The sequence below is a fragment of the Lethenteron reissneri genome, chromosome 21, assembly GCF_015708825.2.
Source record: "Lethenteron reissneri isolate LAM-NWPU_2019-01 chromosome 21, ASM1570882v1, whole genome shotgun sequence".
NCBI lineage: Eukaryota > Metazoa > Chordata > Hyperoartia > Petromyzontiformes > Petromyzontidae > Lethenteron > Lethenteron reissneri.
The window spans coordinates 20,981,155-20,993,347 of NC_083799.1; the positions used below are offsets into that span (position 1 = coordinate 20,981,155).

General features: G+C 45.1%; 2 protein-coding genes across 3 annotated transcripts in view; one reads left to right on the forward strand and one right to left on the reverse strand.

The window, feature by feature from the left end:
* Nucleotides 1-3,085: 3,085 nt before the first annotated feature.
* On the reverse strand, nucleotides 3,086-5,382 carry LOC133345381 (protein HEXIM2-like). The gene has a single exon (XM_061556084.1). The coding sequence runs from the start codon at nucleotides 5,219-5,221 to the stop codon at nucleotides 4,067-4,069; it is 1,155 nt and encodes a 384-aa protein (XP_061412068.1). The 5' UTR covers nucleotides 5,222-5,382; the 3' UTR covers nucleotides 3,086-4,066.
* Nucleotides 5,383-10,198: 4,816 nt separating this feature from the next.
* VPS50 (VPS50 subunit of EARP/GARPII complex) overlaps nucleotides 10,199-12,193 on the forward strand; it is a 106,233-nt gene continuing 104,238 nt past the window's right edge. For both annotated transcript variants that reach the window (XM_061556085.1, XM_061556086.1), the window contains exon 1: nucleotides 10,199-10,346. In XM_061556085.1, coding sequence (XP_061412069.1) covers nucleotides 10,314-10,346 — 33 coding nt within the window. In that variant the 5' untranslated portion in view covers nucleotides 10,199-10,313. The remainder of the gene's footprint in view (nucleotides 10,347-12,193) is intronic.

The following is a 12,193-nucleotide window of genomic DNA, read 5'->3' on the forward strand; positions in this document are numbered from 1 at the left end:
TGGACCACAAATATGGATTTATGCAACACATTCCTGCGGAGGGAGCTGGTAGGAACGTTGGGTTGCTCGGTCAATGGCCAGAGTCAACGGCGGCGTGGTGTATTCCGCAAATATGCCCGACTGTGAGGGCGGGCACAAGCCGGCGTGAGTAGGTTAAACGTTGAGTTTTATAAGGGCACCACGGGGTGACCAGCCCCTCCCCACCCAGCCCCTCCCCACCCTCCACTCCCCACCCAGCCCCTCCCTCCCCACCCAGCCCCTCCCCACTCTCCCCTCTCCACCCAGCACCACCCCTCCCATTTTTGAATGCACGACGGACGGACGGACACAATAATCCCCTGTGGACTGGTGTAACAAGGAGGTTCCTACCAGTATAATATGGACGTGTTTAATGTTTAAACAAAAATGAAATAATGGACCTCAAATGTGGATTTATGCATAATTCTTCCATCTATAGTACACTCTGCCAAATGGATCAGAAACATCTGATCAAGTCAATGGATCAAAGGCTGATAATGAAGCAAAGAAGTGTGAAAAGTTACGTTGTGGAAATCACACTGAGACACAAAAAATGAAACACAGGCATCAGAGAAATGTCAATGAGAGTCCTCAACGACTGTTAAAGAAAATAAGTTGGCTTGGGCAGGGAACAATAAGGAATAATTCAGGTAGGAACAACAGTTCCACACTGCCCACCAGGGATTATTATATCTGTAGTGCATAGCCCCTTCCAAACATGTACGCTCCCGGATTGGTTGAAGTGTGTCACGTGACCGCGAGCTTTCTGTCGTGCACGAATGCGCTGTCCAACCAAGTTCCTACCTGCCCACTCCGAAGGAACGTTTTGCCGGAAGGGAAATTTAGAGATAGAATTGAAAGTAGAGATATCCAAGAGGATGAACACTATGAAGATTAAGTGATGGGAACTGCCGGTGTGCAGTAGCAAGATGGAATGTGGCATTGCAGGACTGCTAAGGATTGCATTGGCATGGGGAGGCCTTTATCCAGCATTGAATAGATCATAGCTGATGATGAAAGCATGTTTGCAACTTTAATGCTTTCCAATTTGCACTCACATGCATCTCTTATGAATGTACACCCTTGTCAGTGTTGCTTTAACTTGAAGTTGCTTAAACTCGACCATAATGGGCGTTTTTAATCTAATATTGGAAGCTGACTTCGAGGTGTTTAATTACCGTGTGAGTTGAGCCCATTGACAAGGCAGCATGCTACATTCCTGGAAGGCAGAAGACTTAAGTATCTCTTCCGCTCAGCGAGCTTCTTGGGAGTTTAACAAAAAAGTGGTTCTCAAATCCCAGTTCAGTGTCTTTTCATTTCCCAATCAACAGATGCTCGCAAAATATAATAAAACATGCAATGCAATCGAGTATATAATGCAAACCAGTTTGACAACCCCCTGGTGCAGCAGAAATACATCCACTAAAGAGCATGTTGAAAATTATATAGCACATTGTTGAATACAAATAATTTGATTATCTCTATTTACGATGTAAATGATGAGACTTGGTACTTAAAGGTTGGTTGAAAGTCGAAGCACCTTACATTACATCTCAATCATTCTAATGCCGACCTTTTATTTTAATATAGCATCTGTCCAGATGCGGGCAAAGGTAAACACAGCACTAGCTTGCACGCTGACATTAGTCTGCCAGGAGGGGGCGATGTTGCGCTTGGTGTTCCAAATTAAGGAAATGGAAAACAAGTCTACATTTTAATAATTAAGCAACGATACCTGCATAAACGGCACGTGATTTTTACCATCCAACCCCAAAGCAGGGGATAATTATTTTTTGTTAACATGTCCAGAAAACATTCCTGCGGAGGGAGCTGGTAGGAACGTTGGGTTGCTCGGTCAATGGCCAGGGTCAACAGCGGCGTGGTGTATTCCGCAAATATGCCCGACTGTGAGGGCGGGCACAAGCCGGCGTGAGTAGGTTAAACGTTGAGTTTTATAAGGGCACCACGGGATGACCAGCCCCTCCCCACCCAGCCCCACCCAGCCCCTCCCCACCCAGCCCCACACTCTCCACCCAGCCCCTCCCAGCCCCACTCTCCCCACCCAAACCCTCCCCTCCCCACCCAGCACCACCCTCCCCACCCAGCCCCTCCCCACCTAGCCCCCCCCTGCACGACGGACACAATAATCCCCTGTGGACTGGTGTAACCAGGTTCCGACCAGTATTAAGGTAAAGGTGCAGCCATGGCGTTGTTTGCTCAAGGCACGACTGGCAGAAGGATCTCCACTAGAGGGAGGCTCAGTTCCATTCTCGAGTTTTGTGGCCTCTTAAACACAAAAACCTCTTGATAAGCAGCACATTTCTACTACGGAGGTGTTGTAAAAATAAGAGGTAAAACCGCTCGTATCTAACAATTCAGATTTTAGAGTATTTAAAAAGTTAACTCCACGAAGGTCTACGAATGCTCGCTTGATATGGTAGAGGATGCAAAGATTCCCAACCTAATATCCAACATTATAATTATTAAGACAGCGCAATGGATCCAGTATAGTACAAATTCATTTTCATTGGCGTATGTTTGCTGAACTCGGGTTTCCTCTTACGGATAAACCCCCCCCCCCCCACCAAATCAATCTCCTGGCAGTTGAAACAATGGGCACGTTTCTTAAATCCCAACCCGTCCAGCAGGATAAGTAACACCAGTGAGTCGATCATCCTAAAACGTTTGGCCAGCTTAGAAAAATAGGCCAAATACCCTCTTAGAGGACCCAGTAGCAGTAAGACTATTGCATGGCTGCTCCTTTGACCTTTTAAAATGTGACAATTGCCAAGTGAAGTGTCGAACCAACAACCGGAAACAGCAGGTCGTTGTCTGCCCATTTGGGTGACTCAATGTCAAATTAAAGCACCCTTTGACACGGATTTCATACGAGGGAGACCAAAACAAGGATTAGCAATTTACCCAGGAAGCCAGGTCTTTTGACTACCTATGTTTACCCTCTTACAAATGTGTACACGCTAAATGCGAAACAAGTCTCGACTCAATTGCTGCTTTTAATTGCGGCAACTCGCGTTATCTTGGCAACGAATACACACACACACGTCAGTCAAAATGCACCCACTTTAATAAGTTAAAAAGCCAATTGCAAGTTTGCTGGTTTTGTATCTTGAGAACAGTTGGGTAAACATCGTCCTGCATACGTGTACAGATAAAATGTTACATTGGACAAATTGCCAACGAAATTACCCATCGCATTAAAATCTAATTTAACGGCATTAAATGCAGAAATCGCACAAGATTTAAAAGTTTCATCCACATTCTAAACACGATGCGAGCAAGACTCGTTCGCCTAGATTACAAAAATATTGTTTAAAGCAAAATATGAAATATCTGTAAATTCATTTACTGTACAGAATACACAGCCATAATTAAGAGTCACAAACGCCCACCAATTGTACTATTTACAACAATTTAGAATCGAGACCAACTTTTATTTGTCATTTAAAAAAACTATTTCAGGTCCTGAACAGTTTTCACTCGGTGATGGTGGTGGCATTTAAAATTGGCCCAATTATATTACCACATAAAAAAGGTACACTTTCAGAAAAAAGACACCATAAACTACAACAAACACAATGAGCAATTAATTCTAAAACCGCCGCAGAACAAGGACGAACGACATCTTTACTCGAATACAAACGACTTGGGAGAAACATTCCGCACGTGAGACCTATCGAGTTGGCTTGTAACGCGCACAATTTCCAATTCAGAAACCAAATGTGCGCTTTGCTCCAATAAAGACGATTACATTTGGCCGAGTCCAGGCCCCGTGTTTACTTTTCAGCAGCCCTCTGGCCAAACGAGCTTCTTTACAATCCAATAAGAGAGGCTGAGCCAAGGATAATAGCGGCTAGGCGCACTGTCAAATGCCATCAGAATGCCAGCAGTAGTATAGGCTGGGGAGGGGGGGAGGCGAATCGACCAAATGAAATCCCAACAAAGGTGGACGATGGCATGCCCCCATCGACCCCAACTCTCTCAACACGTGCGGGGGGGAGGGGGGGCAGTTCTCCCATGGGAGGCGTTCTCACTCCATCACGTTCGCCTCGGGCGACGATTGCTGCTTCTGCTTCTGCTGCAAAAGTTCGTTCTGGTGAGCCAGACGGCCGTTCTCCCTCTGCAGCCGCTCCACCTCGGCCTGCAGGTCCACCACCAGCTGCTGCTGCTGCTTTCCCGACACATCTCCTCCTCCACCACCGGCGTGCATGTCGTGGGATTTCGCCAATGAGCCGTCTTCTCCGTGGCAAGGAGCCTCTACACCACCACCAGAGCCCTCTGTGCTCTGGTGCTGCTGCTGTTGCTGCGTGACAATTTCTGCGGCTGGAGGGGAACGCAATGATGATGGTGCAGCAGCAGCAGCAGCAACGACAGCAGCAGCAAGCGGGGCTTGAGGTCTGCTCGCTGGCTTCGTCTCCAACGCCACGGCAGGCCCCCTCCAGCAGCCTCGCTCGCCCAGGCACTCCCGCAGGCGAAGGTTCTCCTCCTCCAGGCGAGAGAGGCACTTCTCCAGCTCCAGGTACTCGCGCACCAGCTCGCCCTTGCTCATGGCGTTCAGGCTCTCCACGTGGTAGCGCTCGTACGTCTCGGAGAAGTCGCGCTGCAGGAACCCGTCGCGACCGCCTTGCAGCCGCGACGGCAACTCGTCGTCGCCACCTTCCCCGCCGCCGTCCTCGCCCTCTTCCGAGTCTTCGTCGCCGTCGTTGTCGCCGTCGCTGCCCGCGGGCTCCAGGTCGGGCTCTTCGCGATCGTGCTCGTCCATGAGGAACTGCGTGGTGTTGTACGGGGCCACAGCCAGCCCCTTGGCCGCCATCTCGGCGCGCATTCGCGCGGCGCGTTCGCTCTCACGCTCCTCCATCGCCTTCTTCTCGTCCCACGAGAGCGACAGGTAGGGCCGCCAACGCCGCTGCTTCTTCTTCGAGGGACGCCGTCGGTGGCGCCTCCTGCTGGCCGTCGGCTGCTGCTGCTGCTGTTGTTGTTGTTGAGTTTGAACATGGGAGCGGGGGGGTGCAGCAGCAGCAACAGCAGCAGCCCCATCTCCAACGCCGAGGCGCTCGTCCCTCGCCGCCCGCCCGGGAGAGGCCGCTGCTGCTCGGCCAGATCCGCACCGACGCGCGCTCCCCTCCTCCTCGGGGCCGTCGCAGTCGATGGTGCCCGGGGCCACTCCGGAGACCACAGCCGCCATATGCTCGGTGTGGTGTTGTTGCGTCGAGTACGTGTACTCGTATAATAGCGACAAACTTTCGAGTAAATAAACAATAACCCGAAGCGGGGGGGGGGGGGGGACGCTATTGTTATAAAGTACGAAGTTTGCGTGCCAAACTAACTTAGCAGACGGGACACTGCGCGCCCTCTCACCAATGCGCCGCGAAAGTTGTGCCGCGCTTTATATAGAGAGAAAGTAGCGCCTCGGGATCCCTCCGCAGACCCGGCCGCTTCGCCGTCGACGGCGCTGGGGTTCTCTGCGCGCGCGAAAGCGAGTTCCGTTCTGCGGAGCGCGTCCGATTGGCTGTTGCATGTTTCTATCACGTGGTGAGCCGCGTGGCCAATGGGGACGCGGCAGCCGAGGCCAAAGGACCAATGAAACGCGCGGCTTTACACACGGGATCGTCAGACGCCGCCGAGTCGCGGCCGCGTCCAGTTGCAGGGATGGGTGCTGTTGGTGCTCATTGCGATTGTGTTCTGAGTTTTCAACGTGACATATACATTGCAATAAACGTGAGGAAACAAAAATGTGCCCTGACACAATGACTGAAATGAGTTTCAAATGCAAGAATGTGCCTCCCGTTGAATTTCACAAATAAAACGGCATCGGCTCAGCGTGTCAATATTTACTTAGACTGCAGGGGGAATCTGATGAGCTATGAAGCTCTTTCACACACGCCCGATATGGGCGGGTCGGCAAGATACAACGACAAACGTGTGTAACGAAGCTTCATAATGGTATTTTCCCTGGTTTTGTGGGCAGCAGATGGCAGTGCGAGAATAATCTGTGTACCTCTGCTCCCTACATGAAACCCACGTCGGCTCGTGTGAGTTGCAAACAACCAGGACGTGGGGAAGGCCCTCATCTAGCCTTGAATAGACGAATGTATAGAGTGGTGCAATGTTTACCCCTCGTAACGGCCACATCCGCAGATATCACAACTACATTAAATGTTTACATTTAAGGAATAGCCTTAAAAAAAATCACAAAAACAAATCTTCACAACAGTATTGGAACAAGTTAGCATACACAAGTAGTCTGCGAAAAACAGTTGTCAGGTTTGGATCCGCTCTTCGTATTTGAAACATCATTAAAAACACTTGTTTTTAGTAAAAACAAGTGTTTTTAGTGATGTTTTACCCCAATGTGTCACGAGGCCTGTAGTTCCGGGGAGAGGTGCCAGCGGCCTCGGATAGTTGACTCGGCCGGGGAAGGGAGCTCCTGGGCCGCCCGGATCGCATTGCTCAAGGGGGGCGGTAGTATCGGGGTCAATCATTTCGTTTCATTTATAATTGCTACTCTACGGTAGTCAACATTGTTGTTTACTGCTTGCAAGCAAGTCGTACGGTAGCAGTCAGCGTTTAGGGGTTGAAGTGCAGTTAAAAGCATGTTCTCACAGAGTTTGCGTAGTGGTTGTGATGAGATAAAATGCAGCTGTCGTTTTGGTTTTTTGTGTTGACAAAGGACGAGACTCGAGGCTGAAAACTTCAGCGCCACAATGTACAACATTCTCGACTTGCTGTGCCAAGTTCTCTGTTTCAAGCTGCGTAAATGCAGTATATATATACAGTCCACGTTATTTAAGTATATGCGGCCTCAATACAGTACTGCATGCTTCTTCAACCCCGACACTACGAATGTAATTAACTGTTATTTTTATTACTGACACGTAAATTAATACACAATGTTAAATACCGCAATTAGTATGATTCGTACGTATAAGCTACGGTCTCTGTAACCCTTTACGTGATCGCAATAAAGTCGTGGAGATGGTAACTTTCATCAAGCTTAAATCCTTAACTCGGCCTCACCGACCTATTAGTCACATTGCTTAAAATCATTTTGATGGTGACCTCAGACAAGAAGACCACAATACACCACTTGGTTTATGCACAAGGGCTGAGTGCTTTTTCGCGTTTGTGTGTACACAGTAGTACTGTATTACACTTTCAAACGTAAAGTCATGGAGGGCTCGGGTTGGATTTCCTGAACTGTATTAGTGCATTTTACTTTCACAACACCAGTGGCCTACATAGCTGGGTGAGATGTAGATTTACAATAGGAGGAACATCAATTTACAAGTCATGTTCGGGTAACAACAGCAGTTTTAGTATCTATCGTATATAATATACCTGTAATGAAACTTGTGCATTTTCTAAGCACTTCATTTGCACAAAAATGCTGATAAAACACGTCTGAAAAAAGAGTTTAACAATACAAAGCACATGTCAGCATAATCTTCTCTGCCCTATCTCGTGTTGTGCAACCATTGTTCTTACGTATTCCAAATGCTGATCTATTTAGTGTGCAAAACACCCAATTTTATCAAATACACATGGCTACATTCGTACAGAAGGGTTGTCCATATATATCAAAGTGTATTCCAAAATTAGCATAGGATGTTGGTATTCGTTATTAAGCATTTCTCAAAATAATTCACCTATTACACTGTGTAACAATTTTTTTTTGTTCCTGGGTAGTGTTATTTCATAATTGCTTATGCCTCAAAAATACAGAAAATGGCTATTATTCTCCACCAACTTTGCTTTTGTGACCAGGACAGTGCTATTTAAAAATGTACCTATTTTCAATGAGAAAACGGGCGAATTTGTGTCTTTTCGTTCACATAAAGTCAGAAAATACAACATATGAATCAAAATTAACATGTATTTATACTAAAGTAATACAACAACTACTACGAAAGATTTAGACACCAAGGCGCACTACCACAGGTGAGACTGGCCACAGCGGACCGAGTTCTCTGTCGGGAAGAAAAATGTCAAGTGGGAGCCACTGGTGGACCCCCAGAAGGTGCTGATGCCACCAATGCACATCAAATTTGGCCTTATGAAACAATTTGTCAGAGCTGTAGATAATGAGTCGGCAGCCTTCAAGTACCTTCAAGACTTCTTCCCTGAGCTGTCAGGCAAAGGTCAAAGCCGGTGTCTTTGTCGGAAATACTACAGTCTAGATTTGAAGTTTTCGTGACTGCCGGGTATAAATACTGTGTATAAATACTGCAGTGTTTTCCAGTTGTGTATCTCCTTTTTATGTTAAGTCCCACTTTGTTGTCTTTTTTAATGTTTCATATACTTCAGTTCGTTTCCATTGGTTGTTATGACTGTTATCAGCAAATCTTAAGATAGGTCATCCATTAATGTCACCAATCCACTTTTACAAAAATATGTATACGGTATATTTTAGGCCCTGGTTTTTTCAAGATTTGATTTATATTACGGTATGTGGTTGATGGTAAAACTTTCCTAACTGACTTGTTAATGTGGTTGTCCTCACATTTTTTAAAGGTTTCATCAATGACCTTCGTGAATTATTTATATATGCATTACGAGGCTTGTCATGTCATATATATAACCCCTTTTGAAGATAAAATCCCAAGAATAAAACTATTTTCAGATTAAGAGGATGTTCCAGATGTCACACGTGAAATGAAGACTTGTTCACAGTATGAACATGGACAAGCTCCTGGACCAGATGGAACAACTGTGGGCATCATCAAAGAAGCGAGACCAGTTGTTGGAACACACTCATCATACTTAGTCACTGAATGTCTACACAGAAGTAGAATATCTCGATCGTGGAATGGTCAGCCTTGTCTCTAGGGGCTTTACTTGGCATCTGTGAAACATAGCTTCATAGCTCATCGGATTTCTCCAGGAGAAATAACGATTCTGATATAAAATGATTACCACCGAGTGAAACTGCAGGATTTCGTGCAGGGAAGGGTAAAATACAAATCATGACCCCCAGTAGAAGTGGCATTTTCACCTGTAACTCTGGACAAACAGCAGTTTCAGTTTCATTTATTTGGTATAGCCCTGTGAGCCATTCGGCTCTTGAATCGGGTGCAACCGCAACAAAAAAAAACAAAAACACGAACAAGAAAACATCTTAAAGTGACTATGTGCAAACAGAAAAATCCAGGAAAAAACAGCAAAATCTTCCAGAAAAAGCACTGTACACCAACGCTATGTGCAAAAATCCCAGTGGGATGCAAGTCAAACAACAACAACAACAACCACAAGACAACTTAGATTAAAGCCATCAGCAAAGAGACTATGGCCTGCCCAGTCTCAGGTTGAGCAAGCATTTCCTGACTCAGCACAGCGCCCCTCAGCCTCTTCACTTCTGAAAACAACAAGATAATACATAGCTAAGTGGGCTTTACCTGGTAAGATAAAAAAAAGTTTACTTTTATTTTTATATATTTTTAAGTGATTTATCTTCTTGGTTCTTTCGGTAAAGTCACGTAGAAGGGAATAAAGTAATAATAAAATAAAATAATTTATTATGTTTTATTTTAAACATAATAAAATAATTTATTATGTTTTATTTTAAACATAATAAAATAATTTATTATGTTTTCTTTTTATTATTTTATTACTTCCCTTCTACGTGACTTTACCGAAAGAACCAAGAAGATGAATCCCTGCAGTCACGAAAGCTTTAAATCGAAATTTAAGTGATGTGTTTACCTTTCCTATACTTTGCACCCCTATTGTGTTTTTGTGCATTGTTTGTTGGTGTAACATTCTGACCCGCCCCTACTGGGCTTCTGGTGAAAAAAAGCGCTTTACAGCTCTTCGGATTCCTCCTTCACACGTGACCCCCCCCACCCTCCCCCTATGTCACGTGACCGCTCGGAACTGACCAATCACGGCGCTTGGCCACCTTGTGTACGGAACCCGCCCTGTGTCGATTACGGCATCGATACACCGAGAAAAATCTGTAATAATCGATTCGAGTAAATGACCGATAAATCCTGATCGCTAAACTATATTAACGGATACTTTGACGCGACTAGCACGTTGCTTTCGATATTGCCTTTCAATTCAACGCAACACAATGGAGAATGGTAGCGTATATGATAAACTATACACGATACACGATGTCGGGAATCGCTAGCCGCGTTACGCGGTGCCAGAATCGATTCCCGTCAAGCCGGACGGGAGCGGTGTCATGGTCCTGTTGGACGCGGCCGCCGTCTGACCCTCACGGTCCCCCTCACTCCCGCTGCGTTCCCCGACGGCCTGGCGCCCACGGCATCGTGGCCATGCAGAAGATAAAGTCGCTCATGAGCCGGCAGGTGAGTCTGGAAGGCGTCGCGGGCTAAGCTGAGCGCTCAGCGGGCGGAAGACGGCTATAGGCCTCAAGCCTTACGGCTTTCCTAGTTCTCTGCGGCGAGCGAGCCCCGGGGGGGCTTCTTCAGAAGTTGCTCCTCCCAACCTCTTAACATTGCGAGCCCCTGGCTGCAAGACACTAAACCCTAGAGCCAAGAGACCTTAAAGCTGTACTCCCTACCCGCATGTAGACCCCAGGAACCCACATCTCCAGAGTTTAAGACCTCCCGCACACCGCGAGACCCCAAGCGTGGAGAGAAGCCTTAAAGTCCTCGCAGCAAGTGAACAGAATCCGTCTTCAGAGCATTTTATGTAATTCCCTCATGTGTTCGATTTCCTCAATACTTCAGTTTTATACAACATGTTCCCATTTAAATTGGCAACATCCCAATACAAGGACCTCCTGAAAAGGAGCCTTACGATTCAGCATTTTTTGGATACAGACATTGCATTATTGTGTTCATGATAAATGTGGCGTTCTTTGGATCATTATTCGCGTTGCAACATCTTGTTTTCATGGGTTTCCTGCGTGGCGGGTGACACGTAGCAAACACTTACACACATTTTAACATCTGTAACATAGGTGTACGTTTATCCAATGAACATTACACCACTTTCAAAACACAAATACATTCAGTTCACATACAGGGTGTCCCATAAGTCTGCAATAATCGGAAAAACACAGCTCTGTGTTATTGGCTCACGGTATGGATTATGTTAAATTCAATAGCGACCTCCCTCTGACTCCGATTTCCTTTGAGTTGAATTTTCTGGACTTGTTCTTCCTTACTCAGACATTTTGGGCCTTCAGAAACAAAGAAATTAGTTATTTTTCCCCATGATTCCAGATTTATGGACCACCCTGCAGAAGCTTCCATTTTTGCAGTAGTTTTTTACCCGCTTGTCAGTGCGGCCCCCACACAGTACGGCATTTGAAACGCGCCACCTACTGGCAAATGGATGTTGAAGAAAAATGTTTAGCTATTACATTAATACACTTTATGGCATTCGGACCATTTCTGTGTTGTACCATGGCAAATGGTTAACCTTTTTCATATATCTTCTTGGTTCTTTCGGTAAAGTCACGTAGAAGGGAAGTAATAAAATAATAAAAATAAAACATAATAAAATAATTATTTTTATTTAAATCAAAAATAATTATTTTTATTTAAATAAAATATTTATTAAATAATTATTTTTATTTAAATAAAATAATTTTTAAATAATTATTTTTATTTAAATAAAATAATTATTTTTATTATGTTTTATTATTTTATTACTTCCCTTCTACGTGACTTTACCGAAAGAACCAAGAAGATGAATCCCTGCAGTCACGAAAGCTTTAAATCGAAACTTTTTCATGTAATTAATTAACGGTAATCGTTTGGAATGTGAGTGTTCTTGACCACTGCAGTCACACAAGCAGCAGTCTGCTTTGTATATAAAGGCTGTTCATTTAAATATATATTATAATATATAGAATGCGTGCATACCATGAACAAATAAATCAATGAATGTGAGGAGAATAAGTTTAAATCATGATGAATTTGTTAATGAAATGTATAATCAACAGCGGAGCACACTTGATACATGAAGAGTCTTCCCACCATTGGGCATGGAGACAAACAATCAAATTATGTTGTTTACAAGAATAGAGTAGCGTGAAATGGTGTCATACTGAGATATAATTTTGTTTGTTAAGAAATGTAAGTGGGCTTGGGGAGAAATAACAATACAGCAATACAGTAGCCACTGCGTGCCATCTTTGCGCATTGTATGTGTCATGATGCACATGTGTGATTGGTGCCGTTAC

Excerpts from the sequence above, each read along its gene's own strand:
- LOC133345381 (XM_061556084.1), bottom strand. The coding sequence starts at position 5,221 with ATGGCGGCTGTGGTCTCCGGAGTGGCCCCGGGCACCATCGACTGCGAC.